Source organism: Podarcis cretensis (assembly GCF_951804945.1).
Source record: "Podarcis cretensis genome assembly, chromosome: 7".
NCBI lineage: Eukaryota > Metazoa > Chordata > Lepidosauria > Squamata > Lacertidae > Podarcis > Podarcis cretensis.
Genome location: NC_137176.1, coordinates 25,614,403 through 25,637,392, shown reverse-complemented (window position 1 = coordinate 25,637,392; position 22,990 = coordinate 25,614,403). Strand labels below are relative to the sequence as shown.

At 42.7% G+C, this 22,990-nt stretch overlaps 1 protein-coding gene across 2 annotated transcripts in view; it reads right to left on the bottom strand.

Moving 5' to 3' along the window:
- Nucleotides 1-22,990, bottom strand: part of MYLK4 (myosin light chain kinase family member 4) — a 95,044-nt gene that overhangs the window by 29,647 nt on the left and 42,407 nt on the right. Inside the window, exon 1 of one of the 2 annotated variants that reach the window (XM_079984968.1) lies at nucleotides 3,386-4,323. The exons of the other annotated variant lie outside the window; for it this stretch is intronic. Coding sequence (XP_079841094.1) covers nucleotides 3,386-4,033 — 648 coding nt within the window. The 5' untranslated portion in view covers nucleotides 4,034-4,323. Of the gene's footprint in view, nucleotides 1-3,385; nucleotides 4,324-22,990 lie in introns of those variants that run through there. 2 annotated transcript variants of the gene reach the window in all.

The following is a 22,990-nucleotide window of genomic DNA, read 5'->3' as shown; positions in this document are numbered from 1 at the left end:
AGATGGTAAATGCACAGATTATTTTCAGGGAGCCCCAGTTGAAATAAGATGGTGTGCAGAGAGTGTTTGTCGATTTCAGCAGCTCATAAAGTCAACTGTGTGAGATGACCTCATTCATATAGACAATCTGAATGTCCTTATGCAAAAGAAGCTGAGAAAAAGGAATTTTGGCTAATTTTAACATAGGCACTTCCAGTCTATTCTGACTCATCTTGTTCTTTGAATGACTCTGATGTATAACACAATACAATACAGTACAGTGGTACCTTGGGTAACAGACGCTTCAGGTTACAGACTCCGCTAACCCAGAAATAGTACCTCGGGTTAAGAACTTCGCTTCAGGATAAGAACAGAAATTGCGCGGCGGCAGCAGGAGGCCCCATTCAGAGGTGGAATATGGCCCCATTCAGACTAGGTAAAGGTAAAGGTAAAGGTACCCCTGCCCGTACGGGCCAGTCTTGACAGACTCTGGGGTTGTGCGCCCATCTCACTCAAGAGGCCAGGGGCCAGCGCTGTCCGGAGACACTTCCGAGTCACGTGGCCAGCGTGACAAAGCTGCATCTGGTGAGCCAGAGCCGCACACGGAAACGCCGTTTACCTTCCCGCTGGTAAGCGGTCCCTATTTATCTACTTGCACCCGGAGGTGCTTTCGAACTGCTAGGTTGGCAGGTGCTGGGACCGAGCAGCGGGAGCGCATCCCACCGCAGGGATTCGAACCGCCGACCTTTTGATTGGCAAGTCCTAGGCGCTGAGGCTTTAACCCACAGCGCCACCTGCGTCCCTATACCATTCAGACTAAAACACTACTTATGCTTTCCACTGTGTCACAATCTTGCCCATTTGGACTTCTTTAGACACACATCTGTGCAACTAACAGCATTGTTTACCCAGAAGGACTGAAATCTTGAGCAGGCTTTTCCAGATACAGCCTTTCGCCACATAATATTTACCGAAATAAATCAGACTTAGAATTCATGGTTCACAGTAACATTAGGTGCAATCCGTTAAAGTTTAGCACTTTTATGGCTCCTTGACTGCACATATGCATCTCTTTGTCTCTTGTTTAAATCTGTGGGACTTTATCCCAAATTGACACTGTTCAAATAACAGCAGATCTGACCAATATACAACCTAAATGTTGATTAAAATGTATTTGCATCCTGCAATGGATTCATTTTGATACCCCGAAACAGCTTGTATACGCATGCTTCCTATGGTTTCATTCACTTACACAACACATTGGTTTTCCATTAGGTTATCGCTATTTTAAAACGGTGCTTGCAAGGTAATCTAGATTATATGGGGAAACCTTGGCCTGAAAGACTGAAAGGAAATATTTCACAAGATGCTGTCCTGCTGCTGCCCAGACTCCCTTGGCCCTTATTGAATTACATGTGTTTACTCCAGCCAGGCGTTATCCAACAAGGAAGTGGGGCTGTTTAAGGATAATGCTTTTGCAAAGCCCCTGAATGCAGCAGTGAAAAGTCTTAAAGTTAGATGAACTAGTTAATAAGTCAATGAGTATAGAGAAATGACTAGTATTGTGAGCTGGGCACTATGAAGCCCCTGGTTAAAATCCTGTCTCGGCTAGAGGCCGACTATGAAGGCAAGACACTGTTGTCTAAGCTTCATGGTCAATATGGAGATAATAATGCAGGCCTCACTTACAGGGATGTTGTATTGATCACTGAGATAATGCACACTGAACACTTTGAATGTTCTGTAGAAAATATGATTATTACTTATGAATTGAAGCAGTTCCGTTCCAGTCATATTAGCTGTTATGCACTGAGTTGAATAGGATCCAAAATGCAGCAGTCTGATTGGTCTGCAGGAGCCACCTAGTCCAGCTCCAGGTGGAAGTGAATGCACAACTTGATTGGCCTACAGGAGAATCCAGGAATTAGCCAATCACATGCAGCTCATTGTGTAAATAATGTATATAAAGCAGATATTGTGGGGGAACTTCCATTCCTCCTCACCACTATGAGCTGAATAAAGAGCATGAAATCCACTCTTGACTCCGAGTATATTTCATTAGCAATGGACTTAGGGACCAGTTTGTGAAACTCCATTTTTTCCTATCACATTTCAAAATCTCTGTGGCAATGAAGTAGATCCAAAAAAAGGACTGAAAGGGTTGGGTTCATTTCTAATAATGGAACTGATTTAGAATTGAATGGTTTGTGTGGAAGAGGACACCCGCCTGCCACTAGTTAATAGCCAGGTTCTCCTATAACACTTAACTATGGTCTAATGGTTAATCTTCACTGTGGTTTGCAAAAACAAGCCAGCATCGTAAACTTGGGTTTGATATTAGTTTGTTTCTACCATAGTTAGAATGAATCGTAGTTTGTTTATGGTTAATCTAAAATGGAAGTGAAAGCACCCAAACTGCCCTTGTGACTGCTCTGAAGGACTAGGGCGTTCAAGGGTTACCCAGGTTCACTCCTGCAATGCTAAACTATGGTTTAGTGTTACATCTAAAGTAGTTCAATATCTACACCCATGCCTATCCTGAAATAGCTTGTTACATGTGCAGCGTTCCTTTTATATTTTACAAAAAAAACCGTAACCTGCAGCAAAGGTGTTCAGGGAACTGAAAATGTAAAGTTCTACTGAATGAAAGTGCCAAATACCTTTAATTAAATATTAAGAAGTGCCACTTTGTTTGGGTTTTTTAAAATATATTATGGCACACAGAATCTGCATGGAGGTACTTTATATTACCGTAATTTACGTTCATAAAGCACTTTTCCAAACGACCAGAGTCTCAGAAATAAATTCTGACATTTTGTTAGAAACAGGTTGTGCTGAAATAATAACTGAGAATAACGAGAGTGGGATTTCTCCCTTATTTGTGGTTTCTAGAATGGGCATACTGTTACCCAAACATTAAGACAAAGCTGCATGTGCCATTATTATGGTGTGATTTTGCATTGCTCACAATGCTCAAAATTAGGAGCTTTTAAAAAATAAAAACAAAATCCAAACCTGAATGACTTGTTACAGTAAACAAGGGGTTGGATCCAGGGCTGCCTGGGGCAGAACTTCGCTAAAAATATAGATAGAGCCCTGGATGGAAAATTTCTCCCTTCTATCTGCAGGCCCCTGCGCCTTCCCAAACGGCTTTGAAGGGTTGAGGTTGAACCCTCCAGAATGGTGCAGGTGGTGCTGGGAGTTGCAGCGTGGAAAGGAAATCTCTGGCTATCCCCTCCCCTCCCTTCCTCCCATGAGGAGCCTCAGCTGGATCTGAGTCACTGTCACAAATGGAAGGAACCTTTCCTGTATCAGAAGATCTGGATCTAGCCCAAAACAACTTCCACTGAGCACAAAGGAGGGAAGGGGGGGAAAGCACATTAGGCTCTTAAATAGCTGGGCTCACCTTTTCATTCCATTTGCTGAACAGCGCATCCTTTTTGTCCGAGAACGTCTGCATCCTGAAAAGGTTTCCCGATCTATCTTTCCGCAGGTAGCCACCGACTCTAAGGAGCTTATGAGGGACCTCATTTCTGCAGATGAGGTCTGTGATGGTAGAAGTCTTCAGTTTTTCTACCAAACAGCCAAGGAGTTGCTGGACTCCCAGGACCAATTGCTCAAGCCCATCTAACCTTTTGGCTTGTTGCTCGGCGCTTCTGTTCATGTCGGCAAGCTTCTTGTCAATTTCTAGGCATAATGTTGTGACATCAGAACCATTCGGCTTCTCAGGTGTTATGGCGGACGGTCGGAGTCCAGAGTCCCTTCCTTTTTCCTTTAAGAGCGCCATGTTCTTTTCCATACAGCAGATTTCCTGCGAAAAGTAATCCAACTTCTGAAGGACATTGTCTTGCCCAGTCAACAACCTGCTTATTTTCTGATCCAAGGAAGCAATATCCAGCCCACTCATTTGTTCAGGGGGGCTGACATCCTTGCTTGAAATTTGGGGAGCAGGTGAGTCTTCCTCTTCACTAGAAGGTCGCTGGTTTTGTAAAGCATTCGGGTCAAATATTTTGGCCAAGGAGTTTACCACTGACTTTTTGTTGGAGGCGGTCATTCTGCCTATTTACACAGACGCATAGATGATATCAATGAAAATAGCATATTCAGAGGGCTTGGCAGCCAGTTTCCTGAGGGACATAAGCCTGGTGTTTGTCAGAACATCAGGCTCAATCCACTTAGAGTTCTGCAAGTTAGGTATCGAAGAAGAGCAGTCCACTCTCGACTTTTTTTTTTAGAAAGCGCAGTAAAATAATGAAGTTCCAGGCAGACATTTGCTGAGCATCTAAATGCACTTGCCGTCAGTGACGTCAGTCTTTGGGGAGGGCAGAAGAACTATTTGCACCCAAGTGGAAATGGACACCATAAAGGCTACAAGACATCTGAGAAGTCCAGGGATGCCAAAGACCCTTTGGCAGCAGCAACACGGCTGCTTGTGAAAGATATGAATCTGGTATCCAATTGGATCCCTGAGCTGAACAAAATAAGAGCCGCGCTAAAGGGGCAGCTAAATTTGGGTGCTTGGAATTTTTACAGCTTAATGCTAATTGTTTGAATTAGAGTGCCAGTTGCTTTGCAGAAATTCTTTGTACACAGATTTATTTATTTTTAATAATGCTGTGCACAGATATTTTAGAAAATTTATAACTCTGCTAGAGATGCATTAGTCTTCCCCTCCCCCCTGCTGACAACAACCAAGTTAACATAATAGGAAAACATTACTTGCTATTATTTTCTATCCCGGCTGCTAGCAAAGTAAGAATTGCACAGAACATAATTTGCAACAAACATAATTATTGTATAATGGCAGCAGTTGCAGGAATAGTTTTGGTTCCTCCTACTTAAGCAGCTGGCATTCTTTCATAGCTTTAGCCATGATGAGAAAGGGAGGGTATGGCTTTTTAAAAAGCAGCCATTCTCCCCACAACCATAGTTTAAATCTGTCAAGTATAAAATAACCACGTTCATCTACACAAATCATTTCCGTGCCCTGTATAACCCAAAAGGTAAATATAGAAACTCAAGTGATGACTTGCCTGGGCTCTGGTCCAAAACTCTGTGCATCCTCTGAGGTGCACATAAATCTCTTGGGTGAGTTGCCTTCCCCTTAACTACAAATAGATTCTCCTGATATTGAAATGAATGGGGAGGCCATTATGTGCACAGAAACTTTGAACATGTATATTGGAACTTGCATGCGCAAACACACGCAGAGAGCATTGAACAAGCCAAGTTTGAGAAGTTTTTTGCGGGCCCATGAAGTAGCAACAAAAACAACACAACAAGATCTTGGAACTAAATTGGCCACAACTTTATTGTTTACAGATGACAGTAGGCTTAGGCTTAGGCACTGGGTATGTATAATCCATTCCGACTACTGGGTGATTATTCACAACGGTTGGTTCTGGGTTAATGGTGTCTTCAAGACACAGGTCAACTACAGTGACACCCCCCCCCACCGAATGGAAGCCCTTTGGCCCATCAGCCCCTCACCCCCCATCTGGACCTTTGGACAGAACTTCAACCTAGACCCCTTTACCAGCATGTCCAGAGATTTTTACATATCCCTCTCACCCTAATGCCTTTTTTGAGTCACAATCGTAACAGTTGCTATGTGGAAGGCAAAACTCTCAAACTGGCCCTATTTGTCTGAAAACAAATTCTATACAAATATAAAATAAAACCTAAAATCAGCAGCTGCGTAAATGCAATAAATAAATAAATCCCGAAACTCACTGCACCCCCAAAGCCAAACAGAGATTGCAATTCTCAGCAATCATCATCATCATCATCAAAGCAAAACTGCTGGCACCTAAATGTTTACAGTGTTTTAGCCTATATTATCACAATAGGTGGGGAAGGGTGTGGTTCCCCAGAGCCCTGCTAAAGAATATACTTCTTTCTGTTTTTCAAGGGTTACCAAATTACTAAAAAACAAAAGCCTTCCTTGTGTTCTGCTGATGGCGCCAATGACTGACAATAAAATGCCAGGGATGGAGGCATCAGTCTTTTTGAGATACATCTCCATTACTACCACATAACAAATTCTGCCCTCACATAGCCCAGGATTAAGATCCCTTTTGTACAGAATAGACATTTGCAAGATTTAACGCACCAAACGTAGCTGGGAATGCTTCCCCGACACTGATTTAAACGGCTTTGATTTAAAAGCAGGAAACCGAAAAGGAGGGAGGGGTGGAATCCAGAGGTTAGGGATCTCTATTTCATGGAAAGAATAATACAAAAGGCATCCCTGAAAATGCCACAGGAGCCAGAAGAAGGGAAGCTCCAGCGAGGAAGAGTTATGTTTTAAAACACTCGGGGATTTCCAAACTGCGTCTGCTAAAAGAATAGCTAAACCCTCTTGACACTTGGACATCTGCAGAAAACAACAACAACACACACACAAAAACCCACCACCTCCCTGTTATCCGCAAAGCACCAGGAGAGGTGTTTGCACCATCTGTAAAACAACACAATTCTACAGAAACATTCCTCTCTGAGGCATTTGAGGAGCTCACAAAGGATTACCAGTGAAAAAGGGTCGCACATAATTCTAACACAATCTTCCCTCCAGCCACCCCCATCCCAAGTTAAACAACGGAGGCCAAAGGTTGGTCGTATGTCAATGGTCATAAGGAAAGGCAGCTACTGAGGTAGACTCTACAGTACAGTCCTTCTGAAAGGCAGATTTCAACGGGAACATGATAGAAAAGCAAGAAAGTGAAGGCATTTGATTTTGCATTACTGTATTTTAATATTGTGTTGGAAGCAGCCCAGAGTGGCTGGGGAAACCCAGCCAGATGGGCGAGGTATAAATAAACTGTTGTTGTTGTTGTTGATGTTGTTATTTGCATCCATGTTCTCACTGGAGACGTGGGTGGCGCTGTGGTCTAAGCCACTGAGCCTAGGACTTGCCGATCAGAAGGTCAGCGGTTCGAATCCACGCAATGGGGTGATTTCCCGTTGCTCGGTCCCAGCTCCTGTCAACCTAGCAGTTCGAAAGCACGCCAGTGCAAGTAGATAAATAGGTACCACTGCGGCGGGAAGGTAAACGGCATTTCCATGCGCTGCTCTAGTTTTGCCAGAAGCGGCTTAGTCATGCTGGCCACATGACCTGGAAAAACTGTCTGCGGACAAACGTCGGCTCCCTCGGCCAGTAAAGCGAGATGAGCGCAGCAACCCCAGAGCCGTCTGCAACTGGACTTAACTGTCAGGGGTCCTTTACCTTTATGTCTGAACTCACTGAAATATCTGCAGTCTTCAAAGGCAGCCCCACATCAATGCACTGTGGTAATATACCACAGCATCTATGGGGAAAAGGCCACAACCGTGACAAAGCTTCACAGGATCTCATTGTAATGCATTCCCAGGTTCATCTCTTTCATCAAACAAACTTCTTGCTTGTTGCAAATCCCTATAAATGCCATTGATTGAATGCTGTCTTCAGTTTGTATTATGAGAAAGAGAAAACTGGAGTTCCTTTTCCCAAAGAGCCTTGGTTACATATTGCACTCCTGCGTTGACCTAGCATCTCTCACCAGAGTGCTTATTTGTTGAAGGCTCAGACTGAGCATCTTATAATTTATGGCAGCTGCTGGCATTGAACATGACAGGTACTCGAACAAAAATATTGTAGCAGCGGCCGAGTCCAGTCCTGGCTTTTTCTGGCTTTGCGCCACTTATAGGGATATACAATCATTCACAAGCGACTATCACTACTCCATTTTATCACCAATAAATCAGAAGTCATTGTATATCACCGTTCTCCAAAGCTTAATCTTCTCACTTTCCCCTGTTACTTTAGATGGTTTATTCTTTTTCTTATTTCCTTAATTCCTGGTAAAAAGGTATCCAAGCCCTTGTAAAAATGCCAGCACCTGCCTTGCATGAGTACACTGTGGGATAAATCAGCCCCATATATAACCAGCACGCCTAGCTCTAGTGAAAGCATGCAGGGGTTAAAACCATAGAGTAAACCATTTTCCTAGATTTAGCTAGGCCATTTTGTATCTACAAAATGGTGACATTTGCATCTCTACATATAAATTAGGATATACAATTTTTATGCAGATATGTGCCCTATTTTGTTACTTTTTGGTGATGCACTTCCTCTTTAGGGGTGATGCGTATATAACCATTTTAACCAAACTTAACAGTTGCCCAGCTATGCTTGCTGATTCTGGACCTGACTACACACCAGAACACAGCCAGCACATACCCAGCACTCCCTAGCAATGGGCTTCGCAAGGGGAGGTCAGTAGCAGTGGATAAGCTTTCTTTCAAGCCCTAGGGGTCCCACTGATGAAATCCTGACCAATTCCTGAGAAAGCCCAGAGTTCCTTGAAACATTTTGGAAAACCACAATAGTAAAAGAACTACCTTATCTAAAAACAGAGTGAAGTTCAGAGGTGAATACAGATCAGGAATGGTAAACACAGGAACTCACTATAAGGCTAAATCTACACAGCTATTACAAAACCGCTCTGAATACGCTCTGCAAAAAAACCATTGTAAAGCTCAGAATTGAAAAAATAATTGAGTTGCGGTTCCAGCTCTGCAGCGCCCTCTGGTGTCACGGTGTTGTAATGCATTCATAACACTGCATTTTCACTGAGTCCTAACTCTCAGGATCCAACTGTACCGAAACCTTTGCTCAGACCCGCATATATATATATATACACACACACACAATCTGAACCTGTGGATTTCAACTGCGTTTGGGGATCTCTCATTACAAGACTTAAACCAATCGCATAATACTCAAAAAGTAAGTGACATGCTGCGTCTTCTAATGATATATGGATGTGGTGTGAATAGGGCCATCCCAAAAGCTTGTCTGGAACTCCATTCAGCTCCCTTCTGGTCTCCCCAAAGGAATTGGCAATGTTTAGAGCACACACAGAGAGACAGTTCTGGCCCAAAGCTCAATGAGGCAGAGATAGGGAATTTATAGCATCAATATGGCCTCCGGGCACAATGACTCTACCACCTGTTAATCAATTATGAATCCTGACCTCCCTTACCAAAAGCTAACTGGCCACGAGTGTTCTGCAAATCCCCTTGGTGATAAATCATTACAAGACACCTAATGTTCAATTACCATCACATGTCGGCTGCAGCCTTTTGTTAAAATTCTCCCTGTTGTGCAATAGCAGAAAACAGGGACCACTTTGCCTATACAGTGGTACCACTGGTTACGTAATTAATTCGTTCCGGAGGTCTGTTCTTAACCTGAAACTGTTCTTAACCTGAAGCACCACTTTCGCTAATGGGGCCTCCTGCTGCCGCCGCGCCTCCGGAGCACGATTTCTGTTCTTATCCTGAAGCAAAGTTCTTAACCTGAAGCACTATTTCTGGGTTAGTGGAGTGTGTAACCTGAAGCGTATGTAACCCGAGGTACCACTGTAGTTGTGGCTCATTAAAATTAGTATGTCCTTCCCCAGGATTCACAAGACCTCTATTGACTATTTCCCCCCCTCAAAACGCCAAATGCAATTGCTGCGTGTTAAAAGACGTGCAAAGACAACTTCTCTTCCTGAAGGCACTTCTCTTCTTTTGCCTTTCTCGGTGCTTGTTTGAAAAATACTATTTTTTCTCAAACAGGTTCCAGTGTATTGAAAAAGCTTGATTCATAAATGTTAGAATTAAGGGTAGAAGCACATCAATTTCCTAGTCCAAATGAAGCACAGCCTAAACATTTGCCTGCTTTTCTCCCTTGTGTTATTATCATTTCCTTCCCTTGCCTTCCCTCCTTGATTTCTGTGCCTTCCCTCTAGTGTTGACAGGGACTTGTCTTACACTGTTGGGGGATGACTGGCCTCATTGACCCCTCTAATCCGTTGCAGCTTTATGTTTTCTGTGATTTAGCCTGGAAGACTGTAGCCAATGATATATATGTTATTTCTGTAAATGCGGATTCTCAGTAGGTCTGTATTACCAAATTTGCATTGGGTTCTTTACACCCTCAGCATTGATCACTAATTGTTGGATACATTTTGTTCAATCAAGTGGGAGTTAGGTACTATTTGGTCGTTCGTGTTCGTGTGTGTGTGTGTGTCTGTCTGTCTGTCTATCTATCTATCTATCTATCTATCTATCTATCTATCTATCTACAGTGGTACCTCGGGTTAAGAACTTAATTCGTTCTGGAGGTCTGTTCTTAACCTGAAACTGTTCTTAACCTGAAGCACCACTATAGCTAATGGGGCCTCCTGCCGCAGCCGCGCGATTTCTGTTCTCATCCTGAAGCAAAGTTCTTAACCCGAGGTACTATTTCTGGGTTAGCAGAGTCTGTAACCTGAAGCATCTGTAACCTGAATCGTTTGTAACCCGAGGTACCCCTGTATCTATCTCAGCAATTACTTTATATATCCAACCAAAATTCCTATGGATTGATTTATGGCAGCAATCATAACTCAAGGTTTGTACAATCTCTAAGTGAGCTACATCTTCATACTAAATTAGTTAAAACATGTCTCACTTACAGATATTGGGTGAAAGGTAACAGGGAGCCCAAATGTTTGAGTTGTACAAAACGACTATTTATAATCCTGTCCTCTTTTTTTCTCAGGGCCACCACCCCAAATATTTCCCACAATTACTCAGAGCCAAGATGACACATAGACATCTTTGGACCTGCATTTTCTATTTTACCAAAAAATGCATGTTGTTTCAGCTTTTGGGGGGAGGGAAAGTTGCAATAATTTTACAATGGGGGATTCCCCTACTCGCCCCACCCCCAAGGAAACAGTAGCTTTGGAAAGGGGTACCTTCTCTGCATTGCAGAGGGGGAGGGGAATAGTTAAATTCCCCTCCAGTGCCAGTTCTGATTCCTTCAATTATCAGCCCCTCCTCCTCCGATGCAATTTGCATATAAAAATAAATAAATAAATCCTCACACATTAAATGCAAAGATGCTTGAACCACCAAGGATGGAAAGCAGTGTTATACTACTGAGAAGAATTCACTCTGGCCGACCAGAGGTCTCTCGCGAAACTAGCCTAACAGATATCAATGAAACTCTTTGTGAATTACAGGCGAAGAATGGAGGACCAGGAATTTAATGAGAAGTTTTATGTACAGTTATAATTGATGGTGACTACTATCCCCCAGCTGCCTGTTAGCTCTCTTGTAGTCCCCACTGTCCATTATCTCTGGCCCCATCTGAAGATTCCTGCATGAGTTTAGCAGCCCTTGCTGTCGTGTTCCTCTTTCTCTTTCCTTTTTTAATACCACTCTGTTGAAAAGAAGAAGAAAAAGCTGGATTTCTCAAGTCAGAGAAATATGATGTGATAAATTATCCCCTAATAGTGCACAAGCCTCGTTCCAAGAAGCCAGTTTGAAGGAAAATTCCTGATGTTCTGAGGCGAAAGCCAGAGGTGTCATAACTCCGAAGACGGCGAATGAAAGAGGTACTGTCTCCAGGTGCAGTCGGAGCTGTACCTCATTTCATGTTACGGAGACTGCTTCAAATCTTTGGTTGCTCTCCAAAGCTGTTCTGGCAGCTCCCATCCTGCATTTAAAAATTTATAAACCACAAAAGGCCTTTTCTTAAAAGAAAGTTAATTCTGGATGGATAGCCTGAAAAGACTTTAAAAGGGACAGCAGTCAGAAGCAGTTATGTGGAAAATTGGATGCGAGTAATGGCTTCTCACTCTGTCGGAATCAACTAAAAATATAGCAAATGCGATTTCCATGGGAAGGAAAGTTATACTGATCAAAAGTTTGTGTAAGGATGGTCAGGTTGGAGCTTTCAGATTGTTCCTTCAGTTGGGATCTTAACTCCTTCATAAAGTATTAAAATTGCACTACACTGGTGGATATTCTAACCGTTTCCTTTGTTCATTAAAACTGGGGTACTGTCCAAATGACCTTCTTTAGATGTGCAGTTAGAACATCATTTTAGTGAATGACCAGCATTTTGTAAGACACTTGGAGGTGGAATCTGGGGGTGTAGCCTTCTTAGACTTTACCAACTGGTGGGGTCTGCATTGCTCCCAGACAGGAGGAAGGAAGTCAAATGACACCAATGATGATTCAGAGAAAGAGTTTATTCTGCTTTCCGGATAGAAGAAGGCACTTGCGTGGTCAGTCCACAGCAAGTCCAAAGAAATCAGAAATTTCATGCAGTATATATATCCTCCAGGCATCCTCTTCCCCCTTCCCCAGGAATCCAACCACGTCAGCTTATACACACAAGTTGACATCACAGATGTTCCTGCTCCGGTACTCTTAACCATAAAAGGGTTTTCATGTTCCTGTAATCTTGACCATAAAAGGGTGTTCCTGTTCCTGTTCCTATACTCTTATCTTGGAGCAAGAGGTCACCAACTCTAAGAGCCCTCCTGGCTCTGTTCCCGGGTCTCTTGTCAGACCTGATAAGGTCTGTGTGTCTTTGTGGTCAGGATGTAAGATAAGACCCAGACGTGCCATCCCTGTTCCACTTTGGAATGGACAAGGCCATTCGTTAGGCGTCACGGACTGATAAAGGAGAGAGCTTTGTTTATACAGCTGTGTTCTTGTTATGCATTTGCTCAAGAGCTCAAGTTAATGGTTTTTAGCTAATGCACCCTTGGAGAAGGAAAAATGGATTTTGGGGCCCATTTCAGACTGATTTTAGATTTGGGAAACCCATTCCTTCAGGGAAGTTATTTATCCTTGGATCAAAGGTAGATTGGATTCTGAGAGTGGGGAAAGCTCTCAAGTAATTAGAGGTCTTTGGCTCTCCTTTGATTGTGTAAACAGCATCATGATCATGGGAAAATTTGCTCCAAGCATGCACCCACATTGAGAATATGCTCAGACAGTGATTAACTGCTACACACTACTAAAACATCCTTGGATGTAAACCAAATTATTATTCGAATAATACTCTCATTCAACAGCCTTGAAAGCTTCCTTGGTACTCTGTAGTAATGGGTACAATCCAGCCAAAATTGAGCACATTTAAGTTCAACTACTTCAATGGGGAAATAATGCATGTTCTGCATACTTCCATTGTAATCAATGGGCATCAGCGGTGCTTAATGTCTGAATCATACCTCATTGATCAATCGCATTGCAGGAGCCATGATTTGCCAGTACAATTACATAACACCATTGGTAGTAGGTCCCTGCGTAATACCTCTTCAGTGGTATTTATACCTAGGAGAATGATAATAGCATTCTGACTTTGGCATGGGTGGAATCTACACACATATAAAAAGCGCTGTGAAAATGATTTTTAAAAAAAGTTTTAAAAAACACATTGAATTTTGCATAGCTCACTGTCGCTGCCTAGTGTCATATTTGTATATTGCACTTTAGAACACATTTAAAACGTTTTATTTGCAGCTGTATAGCTCAGTCCATAGTCTTGTATTCAGCGCTAGTCAGAATCATCAATATACGCACTAATACATTTCATAGGGTTGTGACTCACAGCAGTTCAGAATATTATCTTCAAGGCAAATCAGGTGAGGTCCATTATCAATGATTAAGGAATTCAGTAATAATTCCAAAACCAGTATAGGTTGGGCAACCTAGTCAGAGGGGCAGCTTATAAATAAAGTAGTAGTAGTAGTAGTCATAGTAGTAATAATAATAATAATAATAACAACAACAACAACAACAACAACAACAACAGTAGTAGTAGTCTGAAGTGTAAGAGCAATGAGCAGGAATACAGTTGGCTGGTCACTTTTTTGGCTAAATTTGGCATCAGAGTAGAGTTGGGAAGGGGAAGATTTTCAGAGGATGATAGAAAAAACAGTGTGTGTGTGTGTGTGTGTGTGTGTAAAGAGTGGCAGAGAGAGAGAGAGAGAGAGAGAGAGAGAGAGAGAGAGTAGCCCAGTTCAATTTTTGGCTCCAGCCACACCCACCACTGGCTTCAGCTTCACTCACTGCCACAGATTAAGCTGAGGGAATGTGGTGCTTAAATTTTAGAGCTCCTGACCTAGATCTGTTTCCGCCATCTTCTCTTATTGTTGCTGCTAACTCTATCCTAGACATGTGTGTCTGTGTGTGTTTTTAATAGATTTAAGCTATTTGAGATTAAACATTGTGAAAGTAAGTTAACAGAAATTGTTTTCTGCAGCCAACTTTGCCCTTTACAGAAACATTGCTTCTCTTCCATCACCTCTGACTTAATAACCCCAATAACTGAAGAAGTCTTTAAAAGATTTCATTTGAATGAAAAGTAATTTTTGCATCGTTTTCCTGTCAGAGTAAATATCATGTTCCCAAACTTATGCACCATGTCACATCACCTGTATGCAACAACTGGGGGTGAGGGGGAGAAATTATCACTGTAGGAATTTGCTTTCATATCCTTATGTGGAAATTTGTTGCTCTTTGACGGTGTTGGGAATGTTTTGAGAACTACAACTTCTTTGTAAATCAATAAGGAAACAACAGAAGAAAAAGGATTCGTGAAAAATCCAGTAACCCCTGTTCAGCAGATACAAGAGTATATATATATATATATATATATATATATATATATATATATACAACATAGAAATCATGTCCTCCCTTCCACAATTTAGGAATGTCTGCAAGCAAACAAATGTTTCTGGAAAATCATATAAAGAAGTTGCAAAATATACAAGCAAACTTCTTGGTGATTACAAGGCGAGTGCACGTTGCTCCAATCTGAAGTAAGAATTTCTTCTTCGTCATCATATTATGATGATGATGTTGTTGCTGTTGTTGTTACTACTACTAATGTGGCATCATCTATGTAAATGGCAATGAACAAACAGGCTTGATAGCAGCCTATCCCAAGGTTTTACTATCTGACTGAAGAAATATTGTCTCTATAATTCATTTCAAGGTGCAAAGCAAGCTTTTGCGTATATAATTTCTGCATTGATTCTTAGATTCCTTCTAAGAAGCTCAAGGTGGTGTATACAATTCAACCCGTTCCCATTTAGGTTAGGCTAAAATACAGTGATTAGCCGAAGGTAATGCAATGAATTTCATGGGGATTAGGTTGTGTCGGGATTTGAAGCCTTGTGTCCCAAGTTCTAGTCCAACATGTGAACCACTTCAAGTGTTTTAATGTAGGGTTGTAAATTTTTTATTGATTTTATTGTTTATTGTTTTGAAAACTGCTTTGAGGGTGTTGTTGTTGTTGCTGTTGTTTACAATCAAGTGATGCATAAATTTTATGAAATAAATAAATTAAATAGATAGGCTACAGTGGCTTTTATACAGTGAAACTTGGATGCATTTTCAATACCGTAAATTTCATGAGATTGTTTTGGGATATTCATTTTAATGTTTTTAATGTTTGATGCTTTATTATGTTTTATATATTCTGTAAGCCCCCCAGAGTGGCTGGGGGGGGGAAATAATAATAATAATAAAAAAATAAACATAACTAGTGCTGCAACTCAGTTAAATAAATTTATTGATCATGCAAGTTTTAGTTTATTAAGCCATTAAACTATAAATTAAAATAGCATACATTTACATCTGGGTAAAATGAAAATGCATTATTTTTAGATGACGCACACTTATATTTCAGCAGACATCGTTTTAGAAATGGCATTCCTCCCGAGTGTGGAAATGGGGACAGAATGCCTCTTAAAACTGTGCTTAGCATCTGCAGTTTTTGCAAGCACTTCTTTTAAAAATTATTGCCTGGATCCACGTTCTGTTCTGTCTGGGAATGCAGGCTAGCATGTTTCTCCAAAGATTTATTTTTCTTTACAGCTCTTTTAGAGCTTGGTATAGTTGCACACACACAGCCAGTCTGCTTTTCATTCAATTACGACACGATTCGATTAATTGCTGAATTGCATTCAGCCGAAGTCTTTCATCTATACCTGGCTTCAATTTGCAGAAATGTAATCACTGCCACCGCAAAGTTCATTCTTTTAATCTGCATGTTCCATTTCTAACTTTCACTGTCTTCTTGGTTGTTCTTATGCAATTGCTCCTCGTCCTTGACATTCCACCTAGTAACACTGCGGCTGTCTCCCTGCCAGCTTCTTTCCACGGTTTGGATTTCATATTAGCGTTTTATACGTCAGGCTTGAATATACATTCAGCAGAATGAAGCCTTGACATTGGAATATACCACTCTAGGATACCAATGGGGTATTGCATGCTGAATTATTGCAAATCTAAACAAAACAACAACAACAACCCTTTTTGCACATATAAGAACAGCCACAGGGAACAGTATAACTGCTTTTGTATAACTGCTTTTCTTCTATCCCACAAAATGTTTTTCTAAATGCATGGCTGCTATTTGTAAGAGAGCATTCAAGCACACAAAGCAATGACAAACCTAGACAGCATCTTAAAAAGCAGAGACATCACCTTGCCAACAAAGGTCCGTATAGTTAAACCTATGGTTTTCCCAGTAGTGATGTATGGAAGTGAGAGCTGGACCATAAAGAAGGCAGATCGCCAAAGAATTGATGCTTTTGAATTATGGTGCTGGAGGAGACTCTTGAGAGTCCCATGGACTGCAAGTAGATCAAACCTATCCATTCTGAAGGAAATCAGCCTTGAGTGCTCACTGGAAGGACAAATCCTGAAGCTGAGGCTCCAATACTTTGACCACCTCATGAGAAGAGAAGACTCCCTGGAAAAGACCCTGATGTTGGGAAAGATGGAGGGCACAAGGAGAAGGGGACGACAGAGAATGAGATGGTTGGACAGTGTTCTTGAAGCTACCAGCATGAGTTTGACCAAACTGCGGGAGGCAGTGGAAGACAGGAGTGCCTGGCGTGCTCTGGTCCATGGGTTCATGAAGAGTCGGACACGACTAAACAACTAAACAACAACAACATTCAAGCACACCTGCCAGGGGTGTAGCTAGCAGCTCCAGCACCCAGAGCGGCGGGGGCGGGGCGGGGCGAGCCGCCCATGGGAGCACCACGGCGATCCACTCAGAGGGGCGCCACAGCAAGCTGCCCACGGAGTCTGCCTGGTGGACGCAAGCCCCACACTGCCATTTTGGGCAGCACGGGGGCCCAAGCCACTCCCAGGAGAGACGTGTGACTCAGTGCGCTGCAGGCCAGGCCCCGCGGTAAGTGCCGCCTCCTGCGGTGTGCCATTTTGTCATGCCTTCAGGGATGTCATCTGGGGCAGACTGGACGCCTGCACCCCCCTTCCTACAACCCTGACACTTGCACCCCAAACAGGGACAGTCTAGGGCAGCAGTTCTCAAGCTGTGGGTCCCCAGATGTTGTTGGACTACAACTCCCATCACCCCTAGCTAGCAAGGCCAGAGCTCAGGGATGATGGGAGTTGTAGTCTGACAACATCTGGGGACTCACAGGTTGAGAACAGCTGGTCTAGGGAAACCTTAACCACTTGCTTCTGCTGAACATTTAAGCCTGACCTTTAGACCGGATGTTTCCAGAGCCAAGCTTCCTTACTACAGTTTCCTAGCTCTGTGGCACTTTCATTTCTTTTCATTGTTATAGCCCGCATTTTCTTCCAATAGGAAAAAAACAAAAACAAAATTACAACCATAGAATCATAGAATTGTAGAGGTGGAAGGGACCCTGAGGATCATCTAGAAACCAACCCCCTGCAGTCCCATACAGGGATTGAATCGACATCCTTGGCATTATCAGCAACATGTTCTAAAACAGTTGGATCCAGCCTCAGTCATTCCTAGAATAGATGCCTAGAGATGCAGCCCTATACATGTTCAATGGAATTTACTGCCAAGGTAAGTTTGTACAGAAATGCAGAGCCTCACTCTGGATTCACTATAACTATCTCTACACACACACACACACACACACACACACACACACACACACACCTCTCTTTCAGGCTGAGGGAGCAGTTATTTGTCCACAGACAGCTTCTTTCTGGATCATCTGGCCAGCATGACTAAACTGCTATTGGCTCACAGAGGACCGTGACGAGTGCCAAAACGCACGGAAACACCATTTACCTTCCCGCCACAGCGGTACCTATTTATCTACTTGCACTGGCGTGCTTTCGAACTGCTAGGTTGGCAGGAGCTGGGACAGAGCAACGGGAACTCACTCCATCACAGAGATTTGAGCTGCTGACCTTCTGATCGGCAAACCCAAGACCACAGTTTAGACCACAGTGCCACCCACCTCCACACACACAAAGAGAGAATGACACAAACACAGAGAGAGAGAGCTATTCACCTGCTTCAACCCCTGTTTCTCACACCTGCTACTATGCTCATTTTCGTAGGCATACTTTTGCCCTTTGATAGGCTTGAGTGTCTTTATATAAGCAATATGCATGTTTTGTTTTGTATGTTTGTTTTTCAAGTTAGGCTTGGCTGGATCTGGTGCCAGTCCAGCAAACACAGCTGGCTTCTTTCATGGACTAATAGAACAGGACGTAGCCTCCCCAAAATCGCTACACCTTGGCAATCTCATAACCTCCTTAATGTTCTATGTCAAAGTAATACTTCCAAAATGTTGCAAAAAACAAACAAACATCTCAACAACCACCACCTCAACATCTTAGGGCTCAATGCAAATGCCATTCATAGGTCGCAAGCATTAAGTGAACATGGAATGGAGAACAGAAAGACGTGGGAAAGGAACTTGGCAACTTGTTAAATTTGTATGGATAAAAGGGAAGATACTATCTCACCAAGAGATCTGAACATTTTCGTGGTTAATGCACTTCTGGCAAGCAGTACTTAATAGATAAAGGAATCCAGTAAGAAAAGAGGGTTAAGCAAGGTATAACGGGGGGGGGGGGGATCTTGTATTCAACAATCTTGTATTCCATGGCTAAGAGAAGACCCATGGAACTTAATGAACATGACTAACTTAGGCTCATTCATTTCAGGGGCTCCACTCTGAGTAAAACTGTTGACCACAACCATTACTTTTAATTTGTAAGTCCTTGCAACACAAAAGTTACCTCAGACTTTTCAAACGTTCCCAACATTTTGCCCAATATTTTTTTAATCAGCAACACTTTTGACATAGTTCTGCTGCAGCCGAATCCTCACAGGCAATTTCATACCCCCCTCTTTCCCCAAATATTGCAAAGTTCTAGGCAATATTCCTGAGGTATAATTCCTTTCAAAGAGATAGCACCAGAATTTCAAAATGTCCTTCTTGTGATCACTTAATTTACAAATTTGCAGGTTTATTTATCCTATACACACTTATCTGCAACTATGTTCCATTAAAGCTAATGGTTCCGATTTTGCTGTGCTGTCAGATCTGCATCAATCAACTATATTGAGGTTGGAGGGCCCATCACCCTTTCGATGAAGATGGATTCAAACTCCCATCTTTACAACTGCCCACACCAGCATGGCCAGTGGTCAAGGATTATGGGAGTTGTGGTCTACCATCTGGAGATCACAGGCTCCCTGTCTCTGGTCTCTATTGTAAAAGCATTGTTGTTGTTTAGTCGTTTAGTCGTGTCAGACTCTTCGTGACCCCATGGACCAGAGCACGCCAGGCACTCCTGTCTTCCACTGCCTCCCGCAGTTTGGTCAGACTCATGTTTGTAGCTTCGAGAACACTGTCCAACCATCTCGTCCTCTGTCGTCCCCTTCTCCTTGTGCCCTCAACCTTTCCCAACATCAGGGTCTTTTCCAGGGAGTCTTCTCTTCTCATGGCCAAAGTATCAGAGCCTCAGCTTCAGGATCTGTCCTTCCAATGAGCACTCAGGGCTGATTTCCTTAAGAATACATAGGTTTGATCTTCTTGCAGTCCATGGGACTCTCAAGAGTCTCCTCCAGCACCATAATTCAAAAGCATCAATTCTTCGGCGATCAGCCTTCTTTATGGTCCAGCTCTCACTTCCATACATGTAAAAGCATAGCTGGAAACAATAAGGTTGTGGCACTAAGGAGATTGCAATTTTCTTCTTTCCTGATGGAGCAATCTCCCCTTTCCTCCTCCATGAACCGTTCTGGGGGTATATCTAAACCCCCAAAACTGATTGGGGGATAGGGGCCAATGAGGGGAAGAGGGAGATGAGCCTCATTGTCCTAGAGGGACTTGTTGTGCTGTCTCCAACTACTGCAACTGTGTAGTGGAACCTGGCCCTCTATACTGTATTGCTGAACCAAACAATCACCACCACAAAATTATGAATGAGCAACTGGAGCGTAATTTTCTCAAGTTACAAAATCCACCAAAATTTAAGGAATAGGCTATAGATATGTAACCCAGGAATCTAATATGGCAGGAGGAAAGGGAAATGGAAGTAAGATTCCTCCACTCCCACTGTAAATGGAAAGGACAGATCGGCTTTTAATTAATGGTGACAAGAAATAATCCAAATGACTGATGGTTTTTTTGCAGGGGGGAAAAGCCTTTCTTTTTCTTTGGAGAAAGACTGGCTGTAAATTACTGCTGTGTCAAGTGGTTCCACTCTTGGGATGGAGAAACTTGAGAAGAGCAGCATCTTGTTATGAAACAGACTCTCCACTTACCTCAGAGGCCCTCTTCTCCTGTCCCCTAATTTGGCCCCATCAGCTCTATCTCTCTCACCCCCCACCTCCCCGTTCTATTTGTAGAACTAAAAGGATGCTACTCAAAACTCCTTTGCCACAAGCTGTGGATACAGAAATCACTGGGGAAATGCCATGGCCTTGTGCAATATGTGACAAAGAAAGCTCCGCTATCCCTTGTGGCCTTCAAATTCCTAAGGGATTGCTCTCCTATTGTCAACCCACTCTACTTCTCCCTTCTTCTAATGTATCAAGGATTCACTTGTACTATTTATTTGGAGTATATAAACACAGCTCTGTGGAGGGTTTTTCCCTACCCAATTTCCTATACAGTAAAGAAAATAAATAGACTGGTTCTTTAGTTGCACACCGGTCAGAATGTCCTGAGACAATAGAGAAATAGTGGAGTTTTATTGTGTTTGGGAGCATGTTCCAATAAGACTGTTAATAATGTACATTAAACTTTTCAGTTGCTTTCTTTGTCCCACATCATACATTCGACCAGTAAGATCTAATTTGGTCACCATCTTGAAACCCATTAATCCTAAGATACCAGCTCTGTAGTACTACCCTGTGGTACTCAAAACCAGTTTATTCAGGATTGTAGCATAAGACACATGCATTAGGAGTGCCAACTTGGCCCTACGACCATGGCTGCCATGGCCCTGGCACCGAAATTTGTGGGTGCCTGGCCCCTTCTTGGGGAATTTGGTGGATGTTCGGGCACCCAGGGCTCAAGGGAATTGGCATCTATGACATACATTAAGAACCATGGTTTTGCAACCTTTTTTGCACATTGTAAATTATTATAAAAAACACTAACACATAACATTACAAATTAATGCAGTATCAAATTAATGCAGAATTACACAGGCAAGTTATAAATAGACCACTTGTAGCATGGGTAGGCAAACTATGGCCCGGGGGCCGGATCCGGCCCAATCGCCTTCTAAATCCGACCCGCGGATGTTCCGGGAATCAGCGTGTTTTTACATGAGTAGAATGAGTCCTTTTATTTAAAATGCATCTCTGGGTTATTTGTGGGGCATAGAAATTCGTTCATTTATTATTATTATTTTCAAAATATAGTCGGCCCCCCACAAGGTCTGAGGGACAGTTGACTTAGAGGGATTTTTAAAAAATGGTTTCTTTACGATAAGCTTGAATGAAACCCTATTTCTAACTTAGACCAGGTTTTCTCTTCTTGCTGACGAGAAGCAAATCTAGCCACACTTCAGTTCTGATATTCGAAACGATGAATATTTAACGTCATGCATATAGGGATATGACTGAGGACCACGCTAGGCGTGTCATATGTCTAGATTTTCCTGGAGATATCCAGAATACTTCAGTCAGCAGCAGTGTCCGGGTGGAAATTGGGAAAATGTCCTGGAAAATACAGACGTACGGCAGCCCATGTCGGCAGTGCCGTTTTTGCCGTTTCCCCATAAAAATAGCTCAAAAACGGCAACCCTAGGCCCTTACCCAAGCTGTAGCTCAGGGGTTCAAAGCTTCCAAACTGGAACTTACCTATGTTATCCTAGAAGCTACTGCTGCAGCTCATCAGCTTTAGCAACTCCAACACTATTTGGTTTGGCCTCTGCCAAAAGCCAGAGCTTGAGCAAGGTCGTTTGAGAAAAACGCTTTCCTTTCTCCTACAAAAGCAAGTACCCGCTGTTCTTTGACTGCAGTCCAGTAAAATCCAGTAACCATGTTCTGACTTGGCTCTGAGTTATAGTCTATTTAGCTTCTTCTTTAGTAGTAAAGTATGAGTACAGTGGTACCTCAGGTTAAGTACTTAATTCGTTCCGGAGGTCCGTTTTTAACCTGAAATTGTTCTTAAGCTGAAGCACCACTTTAGCTAATCGGGCCTGCTGCTGCCGCCAGAGCACGATTTCTGTTCTCATCCTGAAGCAAAGTTCTTAACCCGAGGTACTATTTCTGGGTTAGCAGAGTCTGTAACCTGAAGCGTATGTAACCTGAAGCGTATGTAGCCCGAGGTACCACTGTACAAGCCTTCCTGTCTTAAAAAGTCAGTGGTGCGGTGATTCTTTCTTTTCTTATGAAGCATTTTGGGATTACTATATTCTTGGAGCACTTTTGTTTTCTTTCCCATAGCCTACACATTGTGGGTCCTTTGGCACCCTGCTGTTTAATTTTCAGCTCGCATGTTCAGTTCAGTCGGTAGAGCCTGAGACTCTTAATCTGAGGGTTGTGGGTTCAAGCCCCGTGTTGTGCAAAAGATTCTGCATTGCAGGGCACTGGACTAGATGGCCCTTGGGGTACTACAGTTCTATGATTCTAAGTGGCAAAGCCACCATTCTCCATCTTCTTGCCTGGTTACCATACAAACTGGGAACTATAGGGTCTTTGGTACCTCCGTATTGTCTACAGGGCACTTACATGCAAGTGTGGCACGAGGGAGCAGGAGCAGAGCTGCTATTTTGATCCATTGACCTCTGGGAGAGGGTAGAATCCTACAAAAGGTTATATTTGTGTCACTTGGTGGGACTCGGTATCTCTTTACTCCTGTGGCTACTATTACACTCTTCCTAAGGACCTGAGTGACATCTGTTTTTAAAGACGATTCTG